Here is a 26,130-nt window from a genome sequence, read left to right as displayed (position 1 = left end):
CTTTTTACACCCACCCCGAATCCGAAAGAACTGCCGATATTTAATCCACGCAGAAACGATCAAGGATTAATAGTATTAACGTGTTTAAGCAAGCAGATAGTCCACCGCCAGACTATCTAACTCATTTGAAGGCCAATGTAGACAAATTATTATCGAGGCTTCACCCCCCCCCCGTTTCCAATGCGTACGTTCTAAATGGATGACCCCGAAGTGCTTTGCGAACAACACTTGGCCACCCGGTGCTAAATGGGAAAACTTTGTCTTTGGGTTCGGGTCAAATGAGAAGTGTCCGCTTTTGGAGGGTGACAGGTGATAGCTTTTAATTATAGCCACAAAGGGGAAAAAACTGCAAAACAAACTTAAGGCTATAAGCAAACAAAACTATAAAAAGCAGTCTGCATTGAAGAAATGGCCAACCATATATGGTTGGAGGCCGTGTTCAAAAGTGGATTTGCAGACCATTTAAAATGAATGTCTTTATTTAACCAGATTTCATGTTGCGATCGTGTTGCAAAGAGAAGAGTTTCACACTGATAACACAGCTATTTCAAAATGCTTAATTACTTACATTACTCCACAGTCTGTAACTACCCGCAGAAATGACCCAGACTCAAATTTTCCGCATTGTTCAAAATGTGTCAGTGGTCCAGGGCACGATAACGCATGATTATAATTATAAAAGAGTCATCCTTTTCGAACTACATTTCTCTTACTGCTTCTATTTTACAGACAGTAATTTCTCTAAAGCTGTATCCTGCACACTTATATATTTTATACCAGACGGGACCATGTAGTTCAGTGGACTCTTACATAGTTATCAGTCGGGCAATGATTAATTGAATTCACTAAATTTCTTGCGGCTTTTGATGAGCAATTTAGCACAGAAGGCCCAACCACTGGTGGTCGTGAATAATAACAGAGGTTCACTGTTTGCACCATGTGTGTTCTCATTGTGCCTTTGTTTCCTGTATGTTAATATTGAGAAGTTATCGTAAAGGGCTTACTTGGGAATTGTCCCTTTTCACATCTAGATCTCGCTCATGTGCATCGGTTTTATGCGCGTGCAACTACTGCAGTATACTCTGATGACGCTTGTGTGTTTTTTTAGGTGTGTGTGATTGGGGATTTTATGGGGGGTGGGGTGGAACCAGAGTTTGCTTTGAGTAGAACTTGCGTCCTTTTTTCTGAGCTTTCACCAGGTTATAAATACTGTAAACGAAACCTACTTACCCTATCTATTTGGGTGAGTGATGGTCAATGCTAATCTGATATAATCGGGCGTGGTTGCTAAGATGCTCTTTTGCAGAGTTGTTGGCAATGTTCCAGGTATGCATATTCAGTGTTTCCTTTACGCTTATCTGATTTCCTCTGTTGTAGTTGTTAAAATACAGTATTATCTCTACTTTTCACTTTGCTTCTTATTGAAAATCGCCAGGAGTGGAGAAACCTAGAAAGGTCTTTAAGGCTTTGGCAGCCCATTTTTCATTGCATTCGCAAATATCAAATTGTAACTGTTATTGGTTTAGTAATATATGCTTAGGGAAAAAAAAACCTGTACTTTAACGTATGATTTTGCATGCGACTTGGATATATGCAAGTCAACAATATTACAATCGTTAATATGTAAAATGCTTTGCAGAAGTGAATCTTTTACCTGTGCTTATCATTAGGAATGCTATTCTTGAGAATCATGTTACATTCTAAATTTTGTGTTATCTAAAATTTTCTATGGCATCATAAAAAAATACATATTTGTAATGTTGGACAATGAGCGTTCAAAGTAATTGACAGGTCTATAGGATTATGGTACTGCATTGATTTCCAATGATAATTATAGTTGCGTTAGTCTTCTGTAGTGTTCGGAATAATAATTGCTGAATTCTATTTAATCGTATAGATGTAAATATTATCCAAAGAATACATATTTTATCTAAAAATTTGCGATGCAGAAAAGATCCCAGCTTTGCTATTGATACTCGAGGCAGGATATTAGCGACCACATCAACAATTGTTTCTGTTTTGTAATGTATTTGTTGTACCATTCTGACTTGACGTCTCTAGTATTGTCCATAATTACTGGTATTCTTTAAAACATCGACAGATTTGCAGCTTTTTATAAATAAATAAATACAAATATCAGGACAGTACACAACACGGTTATTAAAATACTATTACTATAATCTCCACATTGTTTTTGTTTCTTTTGTTTTTATATTCTTTATATATAAATTATAATGTACATTACGAAATAAAATGCTTCCGTTTGCTGTAATTATTGTAAAGCACAAATGTTTGAAATCAGGGGGTTTTCACATATGTTCACACATCTCACCCTGGAATTGATATTGGGATTATTTTTGCTCATGTTAAAAGAAAATGCTTTGTAACTCAACGATTATGCAGCAATACTCACAATGGTTTGTCAGCTGAGACTTTGGCAGACTTGTATTTTTCATTATTCATGCCATTTCAATTCCTTTTATAGCTAGCTTGTCTTTTAATCTACAAGTAGAATATTCCTGTGTCTGCACTACAACTGTTATATGCTATTAAGTACTTAAAATGCTATGCTGGAAAGGCATTGTTTTGTCTTTTGTCCCATAATATCCAAAACAATTGTTTAAAAAACTCAAGTAATTCACCTTTTTACAAATTGACTCCATTCATATTTTAACTGGCTCCTGGATGCACACTGATCACCAGTGAAGTGATTTTGCGTTAGCTGTGCTTTGCAAATTTGTTCTAACTTAGACTTCTGCATGCAACGACAATGATTATATGTTTTAGCAGAATGTAACACCTCTCTCAGTCTACAGGACCTGAACTTTCAATTGTATTGTCTGCAATGTTTATTAATTTGGTTAAAATCGATTTGTTTATGACAAAAAATATGGATACACTTTCCACAATTACCGTACACATTTTGTGCAGTATTTTGAGATATTTGAGGATAATTAAATTTATGACAGCTGCAATATTGTCATCTCTACCATTGTTTTTAAAGTGATGCATCTGTTGCAATATGGTAAAATAATTTCCAGGGATTGAAACGTTTGAACTATTCCTCTATCTTCCATATTTTAATACTTTTTCATTGAAAGTGCCAATTTTCAAGTCAGGAAGACTAAAGGTAGTTTCATTGCTTTTAAAGCTTGCCAAGAATGGGTGCATTATTCCACATGCAGTTGAAAAAAAAAGATTGACAGTTGTGGCGTCACAATCCCTATTCTTGTTCCATATAATGCTTAAAAACACCTTGGTAGCACTTTTGCCATGGTCCTTATGGAATGTCCGTGTTTCATTAATCAACTTTAACATGCTACCATTTGTTACGGGGTAAGGCTAAAGTACAAACAATGCCTTAATTTATTTTTTAAAGTAAAAAATTGTGTTCATCTTGTCACTCTGGATCTTTAATAATGTTCATTTTCTAATAGCAGCATTTTGTGAATGGCAGTCGGCAGGTGGTGAATTTGAATATGCTTTGAAGTAAGCCGTATTTAACATATGCCAATGCTCACACCTGGGTCGTCATGCAGGTGGTGTTTTCTTACTGGGCCTCCACAGATCCCAGTGGACCTAGACACACGGCCTCCAGTGTACGGGATATGCAATGCAGCTGCTTCTGAGAAAGTGAGCTGATTCCATTGCTCGTTTGAGGTTCACTGACTCTGTGTACACTTCAGTAAACTGGGAGCACCGTCTGCTATCTGTCACTGTCATGCCATTTGTTTTGCCTTTTTTTAAGAGCCTGCGTCTCAAAGAGGTCTATTCTGCCTTTTACTGTAACGAAGGGCAAGCGTAAAATACGTCCCATTCACCCATGGTTGTGCTAAGTAGTTGCATATTTAGGCTCAGTCCTTGTCAGCTGTCATGATTTTAGTGTTAGGGTTATGACAATTATTTCATTCCTGTGATGATGAAAACATTTTTTTTGTCATGGAAACTCAAAGTTTGTCCTTTATTGTATTCTTAACCTTGTGTGTCAGTGCTGAAAAGCCTGTGTACGAGCTGTTGGTATGCGTTCACACGCAAATACACAGGAATAAGCACGAGACACACAGTCCACATAGAGGCATGCAACAATGCTTCAGTGACTCCATACGCAATCGATAATTATGCCCACATATACATTACCTTAAATTGTGCGTGCACTGGTGTATGCAAATTACAGGTTAATGCAGTGAAAACACTGAATACACGAGACAATATTTGAAACGATACACATGAGATGTAAATATGAGACAAGTATTTATTCTTTAATCCAATCGTTCCCGAAAATCATGGCAATGCATCAATTTACTGGGAGAAATAATCGCTTTGTATTCAAGAACCTACAAAGTGTTTTCGCATTTTTTTGAGATTTTCAAAAATGAGTTGGGTTCGGATTGCTTTTAAATTGGAAACGTATTCGATTAGTGGCACAGTGCTGCCAACTGTTGTTGGAGAAGGTTTACTTGGCTGCATTAAACATACAGGACTGTATACCCATACATAGTACACGTTTCCCATGCTGCAAACTGCCTGATGCCTGGAAAGCCGCAGGTTTGAGCCATATATGTCAGTGAGTATCAATATTTTTGTTTGTAAGAACCTTGCCGAAGCTCCATTTGCATAATTTATTTAGCACGTTGGTGCTCGTGTTAACCATATTTTCTTTTTCTCCAGACTAATGTTATATTTTGAATAAACACGTTTCTCTTCAAAAAACAAACAACAACAACAACAACAACCTCATAAGCATTAAAATTCTGTGCACAAGTGACCATAAAGGGAGGTGAGAAGGTCATGAGTTTGGTCTACTGTCGGTGTTAATGCTTTATACTGTGGTATTTGTTTTATGTGATTCGGTGTACAAAAGTTTGCTTGATGGTGTATTTCTAATGTTTTGAAAACATACATGGTTCTGCGTGTCAATACATGGTTCTGCATATTGTGGTTACACAATGTTTTCATCTTATTACTGTTGAATAGTTGTATGGTTTTCACGATGACATGAATGCAGAATTTGCATCTGACACCGTATAGTTCTACTACCCATTACTGGACTGTATACACATTGAGCGTATGTATATTGTTCATTATTTCGATTGTTTAGGATATATATCGGATTTCATAGTCTGGTCGTATAGATAAAAACACTTTCATGTTAAATACACTCCCACTGTAACCTTGGATAATACATAACACATCAAGCAAAAAAACTATACTAAGAAAAAATAAGATTTGGGTGGCTGTGCAATAAGAGTAAGAGCCATGTCGGTATCCACCACGTAGGGTTGATTTTTAATTTTGGTTTGAGAACTTACAGGTATACATGACATGCATACTGTGCAGCCCTTTTGTCAATCCACTGCTGGATGGGCCCCCCATGCCGTGCGGGTCATTGGTGGTAGGTGAAGGCAGGAAACGTAGAGATGTGTGACCATAGAAGTTAAGTACCATGGGATTTCTGCGCATCCAAACTCTTAACACACAAAACACAATTGGCTATCGTGCAAAAATAACAGTGGAAAGAATATGATTGCTCACTCGTAGACTTTCGATAAGGTCAGGAATAATGTGGTTATTATTACTGTTTTAAAATTTTCAACGAATATTTTCATACATTAAGATTCGCTATTTATTTAAACCAGTGGGTATATATTGCGATGCATAGCTCTGTTGCAAAGGAAACTGGTAAAAAATACATGGGAAATGGAGGCACATTGGTATATTGAGCACAGCTAACAAAAGTACTGTAAAGAGCAGCAAATGCAATTGCACTGCAAACGAGTTTATATAGATAGGGCTGAAATGTCTATATACAATCTATGGTACAATGTTTACATATTTAGTTTTTTACTTTTTGGAGCAAACATGAAATAAAATTTTGGTCATTTGTCGTTGTTTCGAGTCCTATCAAGCTGCATCTTTGGGATTTGGCCCTGTAAGGCTATAAGCTCACAGACAGGCCAAGATGCATGAACTTGCGCCAAGAGACCATGATGATTGCAGTCCCAGTGGAGTACCCTGACCCGGCTCTTAAAATCATATTGCCTGGTAGCATCACTATCTTGTGAGACCCTTCCTTATGACAGCGAGAGGCTCGATAGAAAAGATTATGTGGATAGTAATTATGATGGTGGCAGATGATTATCGATGATGCTTCATGCCGTAAAAATATTGCTACATGAACGCATTTTTATTTAGATGGTGTATTCTCTGTTTACTTCCAGTGTTTTTGTCGCTTTAAATGAGTACAAAATGCAAAAGGGGCGGTTATTTCCCTGCTTTGTCTCCCTTGGTAAAATTATTTTCATAATATTCTCTCCATGCTGTTTGTGATTGCACAGAAAAAGGATTGACATTACTGCACATTTCCTTTTGATTGCGTATTGCATTTATGCTGCCATTACGTGATAAGTGATGTCAAGCAGAGTGGCTTTATGACCTGCTGTGTTGTTCTTATATAAGGTATGATCACTTTGGCAAAAAAAAATGTGATGCCATTTTTTTACTCTTTGCAGTTCAGGAGATGGTGATGAAAAAGTGCACAATAGAGTTGCCCAGGACTATGAAGATATGTTTTTTTCTTGCATTTCAGAAATATCTGATAAAGGTGGTTGGTGTTGATTTGGCTTGGGGGCACTGAAAGGATCAGTCGATGGCATTATAATGTGTAACGTGCAGCATTGAGGAAACTGTTTTATCCATAAAGGACACAGATGTTGATTGGCTCTCTAACCGAGAACATCTACCAATTGCTGTGTAATGGGGGGTGGTCTCAATCGTGGCTTCTGACAACCGATTTCTAATTAATAATTGACTACCTCAGAAAGAGCCAGCTATTTTTAGAAATACTTCCACGTACATTTATGTATGAACCATAGTTTAAAGATGTATTTTCAAGGTCGGTTTTGGTTTGCTGAAATGATATTATTCACAAACTACAATAAAATGTTTAATCTTGAATACAGTTGGCTGATACATTTTCGTTTAAAATGTGTTGTGTTTTATTTAAGTGATGAGCTTTGAGAAATATCATAGTGAGACCAGTTGAGGTGGGGTTTTTTTTGCTCTTACCATTCCGTGTCCAAAATGTAGAGCAAGTCGATGACACGGATGGTCGCTATATTCGAAATTTCATTGAGATTTGGCATAGTTAACTTATTTAGCTGTTAAGCATATTTCTCCGATACGAGTGCCAACCCAACCCTGCCAAGCTTATTGAGGACAGGACCTCAATGTCCCTCGCAGTCCAGCTCTAGTCATGTCTGTCAGGTTCTTAATTGGATGTTGTAACACGTGGTGCATGTATAATCAAGGTTTGTGTTTCACATCATACCCGCCTTAGGGTACACCAAAAAGCCAAGTTAACATTGGATCAGTTTCAGGTGATCGTAAAATAAATGCACTTTTTGTTCACCGCAGGGGCTGATTGTGTTTGTGTGCCTTATGCCTTGGTAGAGCTGACAGAAATAGCTGCTGATGTAAAATGATTGTTAAATTCTGTCCCCATAGGGAGCTGGCCCAAAACAGCAGTGAAATGGCGATGCTATTAATGCACCGCCGTTATTGTGGTAAAGGTTTTTCATTTGTGTAAATTAATGCACTTGGCCGAGATGAACGAAAATCAACAGACATAATGCACACACGTGCTGTGTTTATGGCCCTTGCTGTGATATTTTTTCTGCCTTATAGTATAGATGACCTGTCAAGCAAGGGTCATAATGATTTTAGGTTTTTTTGCCATGCCAGTATTGCTTGTAAAACACGCATTTCATTTAGTTTTTAAATTACCTTTTATCACAGTGCTTTTTATTTATGGCATTTCTCACTTTTCACGTGGCTGAGATTTAGTGTTCTGTATCGGACACGTCTGTATGGTTTTAATGGGAAGCATAACAGTCATGCTTCATAAGTCGAGCAGATGTGTAAACCCCCAGAACGTGAATTGATTACTTCACCGCGTAACACGTATGTTACGTGCTACTATTCATTTTTTGGGGTCAGCTTGTGCAGGAATGTGGCAGCGAGGTACCGGTTGGTGTACGAGACCTCTACTCCAGGCAGCTCCCCATGCATTGCATCTTCTCCACTCTCCAACAGTGCCCGCCCTTTTTGAGTACATTTGGCTGCATGTGAATTCATGCAAGCAGACCAATCATATCTGTCCCATGCCTTTACTAAATGCATGCTGCATTATAGATTTGAACATTGTTTTAAAAGTATATTTCTTCTGAAAAGGAAAAAAACATGTGGTTAACTATAAGCATATGAGCAGGAAAACATCTGCACATAGTTTCTCTTGCCATGGCAACTCAACTCATTAATAAAAAATAACTGCCTCTTGTTATTATTTTAAAGTGACGTGAATTATTCTGTAAGACTGTATTTTAAACATCGGGGTTTAAAGTGCTAATATCTATTATGGCTGAGTGCATTTTAGTTTTATTCATAATACGAAACACATGTACAAATATTTCGTGAGCATTGCAGCCAATCCCACAGTAATGTTTAAATGTAATTAAATTGACTGTGTATGCCAGTATTTAAAATATAAAATCAAGAATATGTTCAATATTGACAATCATTCTAACATATTTAGTCTATAAAACAAACCCACAAATACCGTTACAAAGAAAATAATACATGTCTGATCTGACATTTTTGTTTATGAAAGATGACTCATTTTATGTACTCCAATGGATCTGATATCATAAGTGCGTTTAAAAAGATGATATTCCACTTTTGGATAATAATTTGCTGTGTTATCCAGCTCTTAATACATTTTGAGAAGCCATTTACTTCTCTCATTGCTTATTTTCATTGCTAAGACCAACCAAATCAAGAGTAAAGACAGCTGTTTTAGAGGGGATGGAGGTTTGTTGCATTCATTGAGCTGAGACCTTCAATCTCTGAACACAGAAGAGCTCTTTCATAGGGGCAAAGCGACGTTAATTTTTTGCTTGACCGCCTGGGCTTGAACCCGGGGTCTCCGAGGCTCTGGGAAGTACACTGACATGAGTATTAACCCTTCGAGCCACAGAACCCACTTGTAGACAATGCCTATCTTTGGGATTTAGCGCATAAAAAGCGTTGTACTATCAATTCGGTGCATTCATTTGATAAGGGAACCCATTTTTTTATACTCTGAAGTTAATTACCCTTAGAGCTGCACTGATTTAGTGCTCCCGTTAAGAATAGTGTTTGTTACATCATTAAACCAAGATGGCAAATCATATGTTTTTTGTTTGCATTGCGGTGTATTAGATTGCATTCAGATGTGGGAATGGGGATAGATTGGTATGTAAAGGGGCTGATATACATATGCACTCACGTAAGCACTATGCATTTGTTGACATGATAAGCTGATGCCTCACGAAACTGAAGCCAATTATAAAAAAACTAATTAATGCTTGCTTTTTGATGCCCTTTTTAATACTTGGTGGCCACGTTGATGTATGTCTATGTTACCAGCAATGAACCTTCAGGTCATCAGTTGCACAAAACAGTTTTGCACAGTTGCCTTTGTGTGGACTTAGTTGAAGCATCTGGATAATTTGTTGGTTTACTTAATAGCTGCTGGAAGTATAAAGCCTCTGAGCAACACATTGACTGCTAGCAGCAGGAAGCACTTAAGAGTATTTCTATTATAATCTTACTGTTTAGCCTGTTGTTTATGGAACAGTGGTCGCATGTGGTGGCCACTGACGCATTTAAAGTGTTCAGCAAAGGAGTTGAAGAAATCTCACAATCGTTCTTAACTTTAAATTAACAAATTTTCTCTGCCTCCATACAATCGCCCACTGGTCACTTAGTTAATCCCAACGATTAGTAATTCCTATTCAGGCCACGGTATGTGATGCAGAGAGAGTTGCTTCCCCCCACCTACTACCCATGAGCCTCTCTCTTTTCTGCATCTCTTCCATTCAGGCGGACAGGAGAGACCGTGTCGGTTATTGAAATGCCATGGGTGCGAGGCTGCACATATCGCCCAGGAAATTGCCTCGGCTAACGCTTCGGCGTCAAGGCTCACTCAGCTTGCTGTACAACACAGGCTGTGATGAGGGATGTGTCCGCAGAAGCACATGCCCTGCGACGCTTTGTGGTTACCGCCAAAAGCCACCCGTCACGTGGTCAACAATGACGGGAAAGGGTAATATGTAGCCCAGCGCCCGAGCAAAGCAACCACCTTTTTTTGAATATGAACAGGACGCCCCAAGGCCTTTGCAGCAGTTCCACGTGTGAACGCTGCAATGGTGTCAAAGGTGCTATCAGGACACCCGACTCTGCAGGAGGAGAGCTCGTAGACTGTACCCGATGTGACGGACCAGACACTGTAAAGGGATTTAAAAAGAGGCCACCAAGTTTGGGGCCATCTTCCACGACCATCACGGCATACGCTGTGTGTTGGGAAGTTCATTATTGAATCGGTGGAGATCCTGAAACCAAATCGAGGAGGAGGACCCAAGAGTTGCACCAGGCTTACATCGACATCCTAGATGCGGCTACGTTTATTGTAGATGCAGGAATGGAATCACCTGGCTATTGCCTCAAGGCAGCAGCAGCAGCAGCAGCGGCAATAGTGATTTGGCAAAAATAAACCAAACTGACCTCCAGCTCAAAATCAGGCCAGGCCTTGTTGGCCTATCCCCCTCTTTGTGGACTTCAAAACCGACAATGTTGTACTGAGGATCTCACCTCAAGTTTCTGCCTAAGGTGGTGTCAATTTTTCCGCCTAAGGTAGTGTCAAGTAATCCATCTGCAACAAGAGCTGAATTTGCCAACGTTGTATATGGCTCCCTTTACATCACAGAGCTCTCCAAACGCTGGACGTGGTGAGAGTCTTAACATTTAATCTTTGAGTTGGCAAGGATCGCAGAAAGAGGCTTGTTCTGCATGGGAACGACGTCAGGTGCAAATGTCCACCGCCTAAAAGAATGCACCAGGTATTGCTACATTTTGACAAAGATGAATCCCCCTGAGGAGTCGGAGAGCTTAATTTTGCCACAGTGGTGGTGACATTGTTGGCCAGGGCATTTCAAGGGCGGCAACTTGGAAGTCACCGCGCACGTTGTGTGCGGTGACACAGGCTGGACACCTTGATCTCGCAGGATGCCTCCTTCGGGAGGGCAGTTCTGTCCGCTGCCATTTCGGGTGTGACCTGTTCCTCCTCCGGTTACCAGCTTTGGTACTGTTGCTAATTGTTAAGATTTACTAAGTGAACACTGGATGGTTGGCATGGATGCAGATATATATTGAAAAAAAAGGTTTTGTTCCATTATATATAAAAAAAACTTGTTTTGCTGGTCCATGCTGCGGTTTCCCTCACATCCATCCATGCCCTGGCCCATAATGTCGCCAGTGCTCTGGAATGGGCTCTCACACCCTGAGGGGGATCTTTCTCGGTCAACATGTAGCCATGCACGTACATATCTGGGAGTCTTCACTGCTCCTTTTCAATGTCAAGACATCTCTCATCCTCTCCTCTTCTCCACGCGATTCCTCTTATGCCCATGTAATGATAGTGTGACAATACTTGTGTTTTCCTCTACCTTAAAATTTGTATTTGCTAATGAGTAGTGAGGAATTGCTAATTGTTAAGGTTAACTAAGTGACCAGTGGATGGCATGCATGGCCTAGAGGAGCAAGATTTTATTAAAGTAATACACCTTATTGTTTCGTCAGTTAAGTCATCATTTAATTGCACGCAATGTTGTGTTGTGTTTCCAAAGCACTCTAGACCAAAATGGCTTGTGAAAGTTCCACAGTGAGCTGCATATTCAGAGTAATAACTCCATATACTGCCTGCTGAGATGGGATTTGATTTTTCTATTCGCTCCTTGACAAATGGGTATGCCCCAAATTACACACCACTGTTGTACAACTACTGGAATGGTTGAACAAGGGAGGGACATTTAATGAAGTGTTCCACATTGTGAAGAGGCAGCACAGAGTGTGCAGCACTTTTTCCCCTGGTGATAATGTTCATCGTCAGAATAAAATGACTCCCCAAGAAAAATTAGCAATCCCACATAACTCCAAATCTGTGATCCAATAATCCATGTATCCCTGTAATATGTGGATTATTGGCGGTTCGCGAGCGCTCCCGTAATCCGCAGCTATTCACCCGACCGATGGAAAACACTTTGCGGGCCGGAACCCACGGAACATAGAAGTGGACGACACTAAAGCGTAGCTCCAAGAGTGGAGCTGCAAGGAAACGCAGATGAAATCTTTCTTAACTTAGTAATTTTTCTGTTGCATCTGCACAGACTAGCCGTGCTGACGTTATTTGTTTAAATAAAGTTTTTTTTGCATTTTTGAAGACTTGGATATCAAGTCTACAAAATGCAAAAACATTTAACGTAGACCTGTATGGCAGATGTATGCCTATAAACGGTTTGCGGAATAACGAAATTGTGCCGCTCTTTTCTCCCATAATCTCCAGCACACCATGGCGGATCAAAATCATTTTCAAAATCATATTCAAAATCACATTCAAAATCATATTCAAAATCATATTCGTGGATTATAGAACAACTTCCCGTGGTATTCCATGAATTACAGGGTTTACAGTATGGTCCCCCAAACCAATGCAGATTATTGGGTTGAATCTGTAAAACCAAAAATGTGAGTTAACCTTAACTTTGCAAGTTTGTTAGAGAGATGTGAACTTGTTATCTGTTAAGGTATTGAAGTAAACATCCACTGCTGTTTGTGGCTTATTCATCTCAAAGCTTTTTTTTCTAGTTTGTACCTTGCGATGTAAAATATAAAATGCCTATTTTGTGAAAAATGCAAATATAGTGTTTTAAGTAGTATACTTAGAATGATATTTTAATTGACTCGTTTTAGAGTAAGGATCATCTTTGTAAATGTTGGGGCTTTTGTTAAAGTGTGGTATGTTCTTGCATTTTACTCTCAGCTATTTTCAATGCATTGGTTTCAAATAATAGGAATAACAGAAGATGAAAATCCCACCCATTCACTGCCAACTTTCGTGTTCCACTAAACATGGAAAATGTAAGCAAAATACGAGCAAAGCCATTTTATAAACTTCCAACGAAAAAATGCTTATCACTCATCTCCTACCTTTTCCATTGCCTGTGCCAATGATTGAGGTAATAGTATATGTAAGATTTTGGTTTTGCACATGTGGGTGTGCTAGGTTTCGGTTAAGTGTTACATGACAAGCAGGGACCCACGTATTGTAAACATAATGATCTGTCACACTCGCATCAGATCATACATGCACCCGCATGGTTATAGGTAGTGTCTTGAACCCTGCATGCATAACAGCAGACATGTTTTACACTTCATATTCAATTAGATGACTTGAAGTTCGATCGACTAACATATGGGCTCGCCAGAATATTTTTTCTGGCACCTGTCCATAAATCCAGCGAGGTGGAGGTGTTGCTGGAGGAGTCGGTCTGTTCAAAAGTGGACATCAAAGATTCTGTGACATTAGCATGGGTATGTGGATTGTGCGTGGTGTCTTGGCACAACTTCAAAGTGTTAAAATTGTTCTCAATTAAATCTTGAAAGCTGTACAGTGGTGTAGTGGTTAGCAAACAGCTGTGAACCCGGCGACCTGAGTTCAATATTCGGCTGAGGCTAACATAAGTGGAGAGAGATATCTGAACGAATCCTGTGACACCTTTCACCAACCCAAACACTGACCAGAGTGGTGAAGTTGAGACAAGCAAACCCCCATAACTGACGCAGTGAATTGACAAAGGACTTATTTTGTACTCATATTTTATACACAGGCCATGAATAAGGGCCTTTGCCTGAAACGTTGCTGATTATATATTTTGTATTTAAGGTAGTATTATTGACGAATAGGAGATTGTTTCTGTTAATTGTGCTTATGCACCATTGCCAATGCAGTATCACCAATTACATTCTCGAGTGTTTACACAGCTGTCCTTTTCAACATATACTGTATATTATAGCAGTGGCCTCTCATTTGTAAAAAAATGACTTTGATAATTAAATAGACAAATATAATGCAATATTATTTGGGTCTTTCGGTAACGTCACGAAGATAGGTTCAAAGAAAATAACAAAAAACTATGATGTATCAATCGCAACACAAGCGGTCGTCATCTGGAAAAGGGGGTTAGCCTCTAAAGGCAAACTGTTCATAAAGGTTTAAAATGGGCGTAGCCCAAGTGTCAGCAGCATGGGCGGGGCAGCTGATGTTAATGTAAGTGATGGGCAGCGACGGCGCTGGTGGTGGGTTTCCACCAATTAAAGGGCTGCCAGGTAAAAATTAGCATGTGAATGTAAGATGGAGAGCGGCCTCCACGGCGAGCACGCTGAGGTGGCAGAGCCGAGGTCGGAGCGCGGAGGTGGCTGTGTTTGTGTGAGAAATTTTACCTGTTAATGTAATATCAGAGAGCTGAAAATAACAATTAACATCGGAAGGTGGCAGGATGGGAACATCACAGCCAGTTATGACTTGAACTGGTTGATAACGTCCTTTCAATGATTGCTAAGTTTGTACCCATCTTCACAGTTGAAATTGTGTCTGTGTCTATATATATGGATGGCTTCATGAACGGATCTTTCTTGATAGCCAGTGGGCTTGTAAAGTATTTTTCTTGGAGAAATCAATTTCGTGTGAGCCCACCGCATTAAAACAATGATCAGCCACGGCCGAGGTATTTGTCCTACTGTGTTTCAGATCTGCCTTATGTTCACGAACACGGTCCGAGACATATCGCTTCGTTTCCCCAATGTAACTACTGCTGCAGACACAGCTTAGTTTGTAGACGCCGTGGTATTACATGTCAGGGATTACATCCTTCACAGATGGGATCAGATCACGAATTTTATTAACTGTGTTAAATCGAACCTGGATCTTGTGTTTGCTCATGATTTTGGAAATCTTTTTGGTGACCCCTGCTATGTATGGCAAGGTGATGGTGTTGATTGGGTCCTCAGATGGTTCTTTCCTAATGGTTGGGGTGATAGCTTTACAGATTGTGTAGTCTGAATATCCATTCATCTTGAGAGCTTGGTGTACGTGTTCCAGTTGACTGGCTAGGTGATGATGGTCGGAAATACATGGAGCTCTATGGTGTAGAGTATTGATGAGGGAATTCTTCTGAGATGGATGGTGGTGGGAGTCTGGTTTTAGGTAGGCATCTGTATGGGTGGCTTTCCCATAGACATTGGCCCATTGAGCCATCTGGTCTCTTTTTGATTAAAACATCCACGAATGGTAGCTTGCCATCCTTTTCCACCTCGATGGTGAATTTGGTGGCTGAGTGTATGGAATTTATGTGGTTGAGGAATTGGCTTAGAGCTGGTCGGCCATGAAGAACGTGTCATCTACATACCTATTCTACAAGGACGGACGTAGAGTGGATGCCTGGATGGCGTCGGTCTCAAATTTTTCCATGAAAATATTGGCTCCAACTGGAGATAAGGGAGAACCCATTGGGGTACCTTCAACTTGTTTGTAGAATGTTCCATTCAAGGTGAAGTAAGTGTAGGTGAGGCAGTGTCTCACCAGGGCCGGTACATCAGCATTCAGTCCTTGTTGGACCAAATCTTCAATGATCGCAATGGTGCCAGGCACAGGAACTTTGGTAAACAAAGAGACTATATCGAAACTAACGAGCAAATCACCTGGAGATAGTGAGATGTCCTTAATTAACGATACCAAGTGAGCTGAGGCATTCTTACTAGTGAATGGGTTGAAAGGGCTCAGACATAAATCGGGCCAGTTTGTAGGTGGGTCAGTCAATGGTGGTGACGGTCGGACAAAGGGGTGTACCTTCTTTATGGATTTTAGGTAAGCCATACAATCTGGGTGGTCTAGCAGTAGAGGGTTTTAAGGAAAACCGCTTGGTTGGTTTGATTAAAGATGTCGAATCGGTGATGATATTGTTGGTTTTCGTAACAAGGCTGTTAGTGGGATCTTTTTTAAAAAAATGTATTGCTACCATCATTAAGTAAGTCCTGAATTTTGTTATTGTATGTGTTTACTCGTACATTTGTGTTACCGCAACATTTCGGCCTTTTTTTCTTTCCCAAATGGAAATGGCGGAAGGAAAAGTCTCAAGTTGATAATGATGAAAGTTGATTGTGAGCTTTGGCTTACACTGCCCGCAGATATAAAACCTTTACCAGGTTATATCAAGTAAACGGCAACCAAACACCTCCCTTGTCAGGTTGAATAAGCTTTGCTGGCCCTGGTGTCACCGATGAGCAGGTATTTACTTTGGTTTCCATGAACACGATGTCAGGCGAGATGTTGTCTAGCTTCATATCACTCAGCACCAGTGCAGCCATTGAATCTGCCTGTATATATGCAAATCGTACACCCACTGCCATTGGGAATATCCCGTTGCCAAATTACAACTACGGAAATGCATATTGAGCCCGGGAAAGACAAAGATGGCCTTGCATTATTTTATCTAATGTGATTGCTTGGTTTAATTTATGGAGGGTTTTTTTTGTCAAAAGACACACTTTCTAAAAAAAAATGTGCATATTTTTTGGAAGGAGAGTCTCTGCAAAGATGAACAGCACTGTTGGTAGGACAGAATCATGTGATTCATTTAAATTCAGCATGAAATGGGCATTGTAAGTTGAATATAAATTGAAAGCAATGAATGCATTGCTAATATTATTGAACGGTTTGTGTTCACGCTTAAAAAAGTCTGATTGGGAAAAATTACTTCTACATTCCTGAATTTCATGATAATTATTACTTCAACCCTTTTATTAATCAATAGCCTGGTAAAAGCCTCCCTGCACTGTGCCAATCATGAGGGTTTGACCATACTTCACCATGCTGGTTGGAATGGACTGGTGAACGGTGATCCCAGGGCAGGTCCGCATATGACTCGCCGCCAATGTTAGTCATGGCCAGGAATTTAACCCGGATCGTTGGATTCGTAATACGGTCCACTAGCCACTGTCACCTCATGTATTATATACCGTTTTTGCCGGTCCACTGCTGGATGAGGACCTCCCCCACACCTGGGCCGTGAGGGAATCTTTGACTGTACTTCACCACGGTGGTCAGTGTGGGTTGGTGAATGTGGGAGGAGTGCGGAACAAAAATGGATTTTCTGCACTGCCCACAATGCTTGTTGCACCTATCTACTGAATACTCTGTATGTATGTTGAACTTCTTTCATACCGTACATAGCCAACCGTGATAATCGGAGGTGTAGGGATGGGTGACTGTGGTCACCACGACTCTGGTTACCCATCCTAGCATGATCCCAGCTCAATGCGGCTTAGCGTCCACGGTCTAATTATAGGGAACATTCCAGGTGATTGCCACTGCTCGACCCATATAAAAATAATGTCTACTGGTATACACTGTACGCGTGTGTGAGGAGCAGGACTGTAGCGGGTTAGCGTGTTGTGCTCCGAGCCCAGCGACCCAAGTTCAATTTCCGCTCACAGCCAACACCAGTGACGATTTTCTCAACCGATCCTGGGCCCTCCCCTATTTCGAGTTGGCCTCAAATGAGTACCTGGTGCGGTGTGTAAACATCGCCACTGAGGATACAAAGCTGCGGTACTGGCCACCGACCTCCTCATGTGCCGTGCCGGCCTTCATAAGTGCTCGCCAACAGCACTTTCCCCAACAGGCTGTTGAGGCCATATGGGGATATGTGTATGTGTCTAATAAGTCACATTTGTAATTCTCTAAAAAAAAAAAATGTCATATGCCATCTCGTGTTATATTTTATTTGGCAAAGCCTTTCTCTTTTAAATAATGCTTATGCATTGGCAATGGGTGAATACTCTTCTCCAACATTACATTGTTACGAAACAATTCATAACTTCTTTGCGGTTCATAAATGCCTGCAGAACTCATACATCCAGTGGGCCATATTTCCCATTCTGCTTCTTTAGTTCAGCATGGCTTGAGATGACCAAGAAAGTATCGGTAATGACGGCTCTCTGCGTTCGCAGCAGCCCCTGTCATCGAGGCGTTTGGCAGGTTTTTTTCAGTGACCATGCCAAGTAAACACTTCTGATTCTTGCGGTGAAACTGATTCATTTGAGGCGGTGTGCAAGCTTGTTGGATGCTGGCAGGGTGGTGCTCTGTGGGGTACATTTGGGAACCTTTTATGCTTAACATATTTCATTTTCTGCATAGGCAGTCATATTTATGTCATATCTACCGTGCTGTTGAGTTTCACCATGCCTGCTAAAAGGTAAGTAATATAGGTCTTCCTTATAAAGCAGTGTGCTTGTAGTTTGGTGGCAGATTAAATCGAATGCAGTAACTTCATTTTCAGAGATATGTAATTTTGGGCGTTGTAGGTAGCAGTTATCATTGAGTTGATGTACGCTGTCAATGAAGCAAAAAAAATCTTAAGACATCGTCGGAGCATTGCATTCAATGTCCCCTCTATTACTGCCAGTTTTACAAGCTTCACTTGATATGGCAGGTTCATAAATTGTACTTTGCACCCTGATATCTGCTCCTCCCTCTCATCTCCTTGTATTTATTTGACTACCTGCGCACGGAAGTATTTGCCGTGATTTACAGCAGTCCCACTGAATGTATGTTCTCTCTTCCACTGGAACAAATGTAATGGCCAGCACTACTCAAGTGCTTGTTTTAGAATTTTGTAATGTAATTGTCATAGATATCGATTGACATTGGGATTCATTAGTCTAATTGTTAGTTAGCATTCAAATTATTTCTAAGTGGTCTATATTTTACTTAAATGCTGTGTTTCCTTGATTTAATTTAAACATCTCGGATATAGAGACATTTATAATTCCAAAATAATTCTGCTTATACATCTAAGTACCATGTAAATTGAATTCACAAATACATTTAGACTCCCATTGTATGCAACCTCTGCACGTATAGCTACCTAAAATATTGGATTTCTCCTCCCCAACCATAGTGAAATTTTAATTACATGTAAAACATTTAAACTAATAATATGACCATGAGACAGAACAAAGTGTTCCCGTTTTGTAATCACTTGACACCATTGTGTTGTTTGAAAATTCCTAGCACTCACGGATTATTGCACTTGCGGATTATTGTAGGATCTAGCGAGAATCTGTCATAGTTTGTATAATATATGCATTGTGGATTGCCCATTCAGTTCATTGTAGCGTCAGTGACGCGAGTAATATGAATAGGTGGCCAGAGGAAAGAGTGATCGGGTCCTGTCAAACTAAATTTATATAATCATTGGAAATGTATTTGCGGTTTCATGTTTTATCTATACACACACACACTTATAATGTGGGCATGTATCACAGAATGAATTCAGCATTTAATGATGACAGTGTATATTGGCGTTTAGTGTTAGTTTGCCTCGGTGGGATTCCTGCGGGAAAAAAAGTTGAAACTTATAATTTTGTCAAAACATTACACATCAGTGCCTGCAGCTCATGCTTGTTAAACTGAGACTCTCCCAGATTTTGTTGTTGTTGTGAATCTAACATTTTCATCTGCATATTTTTGACATTTTTTTGCTTTGATGTGCTTTTATTCATGTGCATCAGTTTCTTTTTTGTGTTCAAGCCATCTTTGCACCATTACGTTCAGTTGATTAGCTTTTGCCATCTGCCATTGTTATCGAGCTGATTGCTGTTTTGGGCTTGGGGAAATGGCACGGATTTATCATCTTTGCTCAAAGGTATGCTTCTTCAATACACCTGTTTTGTGGTTTGTGTTCGCTCCCCCCCCAATTTTCACCTTGTCACAACATTTTTGTGTGGAGTCTCCATGCAGTGATTACGAGCCACTGGGGAGGCGATTGCGCTTAGTTAAATATCTTTGCTAGACATAAAACAATTGTTCGTGGTGTGCGTGTGTTTATACAAAATACCAGACTGGAATTATAATTCACGTTTGTCTTTGGGGGTGTTTGGACAGTCGTTCACATGAGCCACTGTTTAGGTAATATTTGTTGAACTCGGTACCATGCCATTGCCGGTAAAATATTTCCATTTACTGTTTCGTTATTGGCTCATGCATTAACTTTTTTCGTAGCTTTTATTTCAGAATGCCCACTTTAATTATTAATTTTAATGTGCACGAGATTAAATGGCGCTAGTAACACAGAAAATGGGCTGCAAGGCATCGCGATTAATGTCACGCGATTCCTTCCGCTGAGCATGCACTAGAGAGCAGAGCTTTTCGCGAGCGATCCATCACGGTAGGAGCCATCGGGACGCCTGGGTATTAAATATCGCATACAACCCGACATTCTGCCTGATCAGCCATTCCAAGGTAATGTACGATGAGACAAATGCCAGTTGGCAGTGCTGTGACAGTATCACATTAAAATGAACGTTGCTGAAAAATGTATATGACGCTCCGCCAGTCGACCGTGCATCACCACATACGAAATACATCTGGGTCGCGGCATTGTTTGGTCTCAGAAATATGCTGAGAGATTAGGCGTCTTTATGTTTGTGCAGGAATTCTTTTGTTTGGAAATATCTGCGTTTTTCTGGGGGGGTGAACATATTGCGTGAAAGGAACTGTTGCATGCTTAATACCATTTTTTTTCGCGATGCAAATTCGTATTGTAATGACAGCTTGCTACGACATTGAGTGATGTCTCGAAACATCAAGTGTCTTTTTGACATCCGAATTTTGCGGGAACTTTGCGCCGTGGTCTATAAGCTTAGTTTATTTTTGTGAGTACAATGTCTTAATATGTGGTACATGCAATGTGTATATGCAGAGTACTATATATGTGTGAAGCAGGCATAGATAAACACCCTTTGTGCTTTCAGCTGAGTTGGTACTCTAGGGTTATGTATGGGAACGTGTATTCTTTTTTACTGTAAGTGCTTCGGAGCATGTATGCGCTTCGGGGCATATGGGCTTATTCAACCTTGCGCTCATACGGGCTGTGTGTGTGTGTGAGTGCATGTGTTTGTGTGCAAGCATATGGAAGCATTTGAATATTTTATTGTCTGTGTGCACTCGAGTGCCAGAACTATGAGTGTGCACGCATTGTCGGCGTGCATCATCATGTGCTCGTTGTACACACGTGTGCGCTAGTGTGTACGGTTGTGTGTCTTCCACTTCTATACGCGTGTTTATGTTGGCATGCTGCTACATGTCCCCAATGCGTGCTTGTGTCTGCAACCAATTTTCTGTCGAAAGCCTTCTTAATTATCTGCAAGCAGTTGTGACAGTAGGTTCTCATCCTCGGCAAAGAGTAGTTCACTCTTTGCTGAATGCACGGTTTTTCATGTGTGCCTTTTTCACAAGGGAATCCTTGTGTTTAGAGCACTTTTACTCTAAGTTACAAAATGCAGCATTATGCACAGTTGGATGTGTGTTTAAGTTTCAGGGTTTTTTTTTTAAACACCGTGTATGTTGATGGAAACGGCGGTGGTTATACATTTAACACGTGTAGACCAAAAAAAAACCCATTTAGATATTGTTTTCCTCTTTTAATCGCCCTTTGAATTTGGGTTCACAGAGACGTAACAGGTGTTTTAGTGAATGCCGTTGGAATGATTGTGCAGCACATTCAAAATTTGATTACCCTCGCAAGGGTAAGCGGATTGTGTGCATTACTGCTATGAATCTAAATGTGGACCATGCGTGCAGATGCCTAATATTTCCTACTTCGTAGGAGGAGCATATATTGTAAGCACCCATGAGTGTAATAGCAATGGATTGTATGTGGATAGGAAATTGACTGAAAAGCAATTTGTGTCAGAGATCATCACAAAGGCATTGGAAAGCCTAAGGTCAACCAAAGTAAATAATTATAAAGCACGATATCGCAAAAAAATTGTCTGTTTTCAGCTATAAAGACATTTGTAGGGTAAAGAAATATGAAGGGTTTAGATCTGCTCTCATACCTACTCCAGGTTTTTGTGTGCGATACATTTAGATGTTGTTCCTTTATGCCGTGATGAAATGAACATTTAAAAAAAAAAATCACTGGAGTAGCTTACATGGTCATTTAATACGTAGGATTTTCTTGCACAACTGAAAGAGCATTAAAGTACATGCGATGCTTTGCTATAATCCATTTAAGACTTATTGAATAATGGCTTGCGCTCACGGTATTGTAGGGGTGAAGTCTGGTGCCGCAAAGGCAGTATGGCACGAACGGCCCTATGGGGGGGGGGGGGTTGGTTGCTTTTACCACCCGGCGCCGACGGATTCACTCGGCGTCCTACGTTTCGTCTCGCTGAGCCAGCTCGCTCGCTGCCCACTCGACGGCGAGCACTTCCCAGTACCTCCAGGAGATCCGCAGTGGCCGATATAGATTTTATTTGGGGACTCATTAACTCGACCATCATCGATCCTGTCTTCCCGTAATGCTTAATTTAAATGTTATTCTTGCTATGAGTGCTTGCTTTAGCACACGGCAAGGCATCCAAATGGAATCTCGGAACCTTGACAAACATTTTATAATCAGCTTGGCTTCATTTGCAGACACACACACACAAAAACCCCTTTGATGTATTTTCTCTTAATGTGGAATATTTGTGCCTGAAAATATTTAAGCAATTTTTTTACATTCTGTGTCGTGTTTTCACTGCCAAGCCCATTGCCCTCTGCAGTGTTAATCATTAGCGTTTACACATTCCAGCGTTTGATTTAAGATCTTGCCTGACTGTCCATTGGACTAGTGGACTGTCCAACAGATGATCAGCCCCGACGCTCTTTCACTACAATGGCAGAGGCCATTATGTTATGCCATGTGAAATACAATTAGATACAACCATTTATCTATTTATCTTATATTTAAATGTAACTTTTGATTCTTGCTGTCATTTTGCATTTCGTGAAACTGTCACACATTTGTACTTTTCATTTGCCAAGTCTCCATTGTAATGCAAACGTTTGAAAAATTAACAATATGCTGTCGTACGTTTTTGCAAGCAAAAATGGTGGGATGAGTTGAACTCTGAGAAAGACCACTGTTTTGTTGTTGTTATACATACATAGCATTCTTTATGTGTACATACTGTTTGCACAGACATGTGTACTGGAGCCCAAGGTTAAATCTTGACAGATTTGGGCTTTCGTGGATGAAAGTCCAAATCTGTATGTGGAACTCAAGTGAATGAGCAAACATGCTTTCTATAATAGCACATTGATGGCATTCAGATCTTGGCATTTTGCTGTATTAAAACCATGCATTGATATTCGTATAATTTTGAATTATATAACTCTGAATTTCCGTAATTGGTAATGAGGGCTATAAAAAAGAATATTTAATGTTATAATTGTCTGGAAATGATTATGCTTGCTTTTATGTGGCTTGGCAGAGTGTTTTCTTAAGGTGCCTTGCAAGACAAATCGTGCCTGTAACAGGAGTGGTATGCTGTACTGTTTAGTGTGAGAGTAACAGGCAAGCCGATACTTGCTTTAGCATGGCAGATGCGAACACTTTCGTAAGTGTTGCTGGTATTTTGGCATCCTTATTTCACAGGCGCTGGAGAATGTTAGGTTTTATGTAACATTCATAGTTTAAGATAATAATACTACACGAAACAGTTACGCTAATCTGAAAACAATACAGTATGCGAATTTCACCGAATCAGTGTTGAGGCAGTGCAGTGCGGGCTTATTTTTGGGGCGGGGACATTGATCGCGGTGCTTTTACTTTTGCCTTTCAGATACAGTCCCAACATGCGCTGCTTGGCGGCACGCGTTAACTATCGGTCCCTGATCGTCATCTGCGCTCTCTTCTCCTTGGTGACCATCCTGCTGTGGAACAAATGTGGCACAGAGAGCACGCACGTCTTGGAGGGTCTAGGCACGGGCAAGGAGCCCGACAGACACCACCGCTCTGTGCTGGGAGATGCGGTGGCCCACGCCGACCCCAATGACATCCCTCAGGGTATAATGCAGCCGGCTGTCGTTGCGGATGGCGGACCCGGCCAAGGGAATGGTGACATGCGCCACCAGCCCCCGGCTGTGCCCGTGGTGTCGCTCGTCCCATTGCTCAAACCCGCGAACGCAGGCAAGCCCCTCGGCATCAAGTACGAAGAGATCGATTGTGTTGTCAATGATGATTACACTGTCAAGGGCCGTCGAGAAGGCAGCGATGTCTATCTGCCCTTCAGCTGGGTGGAGAAGTATTTTGAGGTGTACGGGAAGATCGTCCCATACGATGGCTTTGAGAGGTTTGAGTTCTCACACTCTTACTCGAAGGTGTACAACCAGCAGGACCTGTACAAGCCAGATGGCGTCTTCATGTCCTTTGAGGGCTACAATGTGGAAGTTCGAGACCGTGTCAAGTGCATCAGTGGAGTGGAAGGTGTGTATGACTTTAAAAAAATTGCGTGCACTGCTTTGTCAAATATCATTAGCCGCATTATCAGTTTGATATTTCGGTTCAATCTCAGTAAATTATCTGTGAAAGCTAAGAATGTCGAGAAGTGAGCTGAAAACACATGTCAAGCGTATAAATGTAATCTAATTTGGATGTCAGAAAACATTTACATACCAATTTTTTGTTAGAAAAACTGCATAATATGTCAAATGTCTATTACGTTGATTTACCGACTTCAAGGCTTATTAAAAAGTAAAAAGGTAAATGTTTAAAAGTTTGTATGAGCACATTTAATCATTTAAGTAGTCCTGCGATGTGTACTCTATTCTGTTATGGAACAAGGGGTTTTTCTCATTGATTTGACTGCTTTTTTAACCTTGTGGAAAATAAAGCACAGCATTCTAAAGCTGTCATGAGCTCTCTCGACATCCATTAAGGTTACAGAATATCATTACTATCGATTCAACTTAAACTGTGCATGTCATCAAGGTATGATGTAGAATACATTAAAAAGGTCTCTAGGAAATCTAATTTAACGTTACTATAATATTTCCCAGGGGTGTTGGGGGAAAAAAATATGGACAAAAAACGTTTGATTTTTCACAACATGCGATAGCAAGAGGTAACCTTTTTAAGATTCTAGTCCTTGCGTTTGAAGGTATTGATTTGTGTTGAGGTCTGGTTTATAGGTGTAGTTTAGCCTGATGTATATTGCTGATGGAACGCTTAAAAAAGTGCTGAAAATAAAACGTGGTTAATGTTTCTTAGCAATTCATCATGACCACATCTGTGGGAGGAAAAAAAATCGTCTTTAAGCGAGAAAATATTTTCAGAAAGTCACTTTGATAAGTACATACACATGTATGGTACAATGTACATTTTTTATATTCTTAGTTTTTTCGGTAAAGTCACGTTGAAGGGAAACAACAAAATAATAAAATATATATAAAACAATAAAAAAATTCTCACGACGTTTCGACCATAACCAACACACCTGAAGACGACCGTTTGAGTTATGGTCGAAACGTCGTGAGAATTTTTGTTTATTGTTTTATATATACATTTTATTATTTTGTTGTTTCCCTTCAACGTGACTTTACCGAAAAAACTAAGAATATGAATTTCTGCAGTCACGAAAGCTTTAAATCAAAATTTAATGTACATTTTGTTAGGTTTTATTTAAGTTGAGTTTCGTTTTGCCGTTTCTTGATATCAAAAGTACATCTTCTAACATTTGTCGTGCAGGTGTGCCAATATCAACACAGTGGGGTCCACAGGGCTACTTCTACCCAATCCAGATAGCCCAGTATGGCCTGAGCCACTTCAGCAAAAACCTGACCGAGAAAGCTCCTCGCGTGGAGGTCTACGAGACCGGAGAGGAGGGTGGACCCTCGCACTGGGACGTCCCTGGTGGCTGCTCACTTATCAGCGTAATGGACCGGGAGCGAGCAAACGACGTCAAGCAGTTTGCCACAGCAGGTAAGCGTTTACTGCTGTCCTACTCCGCAATCCTTGAGGTCATGTATTAAGCAGGGATTGTGAGGACGGCCCATCTGCTTCTTCCTGAAAGCTTATGGAGTCTTGCCTGCTGGCATTGCGTCAAATCCCTCGGTTAATTTTATTTCAATCCCCTTGTCAACAAGTTGCCAAGCTTAGAGAAATCTCCCGTTATTTTGTACGCGTCTGGTTACTGTGCACACTTTGCTGGAGCTTTGAGTATTTTGCTTGCCTTGAGGCACTATATTTATTTAACATGCATGTAAATCCATGCTTGCATTTTAATTACAATGCAGGCCTAACATAGAACTGCGAGATCTATAACAGGAGCAACTGAATGTTTTTTTTTACTTCATAGCTCTGCGGGTTT

At 40.4% G+C, this 26,130-nt stretch overlaps 1 protein-coding gene across 2 annotated transcripts in view; it reads left to right on the top strand.

The window, feature by feature from the left end:
* The window catches only part of GLCE (glucuronic acid epimerase), a 36,752-nt gene that overhangs the window by 1,646 nt on the left and 8,976 nt on the right, over positions 1 to 26,130 (top strand). The window contains exons 1-3 of one of the 2 annotated variants that reach the window (XM_032953453.2): positions 1 to 20,233; positions 23,605 to 24,248; positions 25,509 to 25,742. In XM_032953453.2, coding sequence (XP_032809344.1) covers positions 23,618 to 24,248; positions 25,509 to 25,742 — 865 coding nt within the window. In that variant the 5' untranslated portion in view covers positions 1 to 20,233; positions 23,605 to 23,617. The remainder of the gene's footprint in view (positions 20,234 to 23,604; positions 24,249 to 25,508; positions 25,743 to 26,130) is intronic. The other variant, XM_032953452.2, reaches the window with a different exon arrangement.

This window comes from Petromyzon marinus, chromosome 13 (assembly GCF_048934315.1).
Source record: "Petromyzon marinus isolate PM22_M1 ecotype Great Lakes invasive population chromosome 13, UKy_Petmar_22M1.pri1.0, whole genome shotgun sequence".
Classification (NCBI taxonomy): domain Eukaryota; kingdom Metazoa; phylum Chordata; class Hyperoartia; order Petromyzontiformes; family Petromyzontidae; genus Petromyzon; species Petromyzon marinus.
Note: the sequence above shows the minus strand (reverse complement) of the source record. Positions and strands in the feature narration are given on the sequence as shown.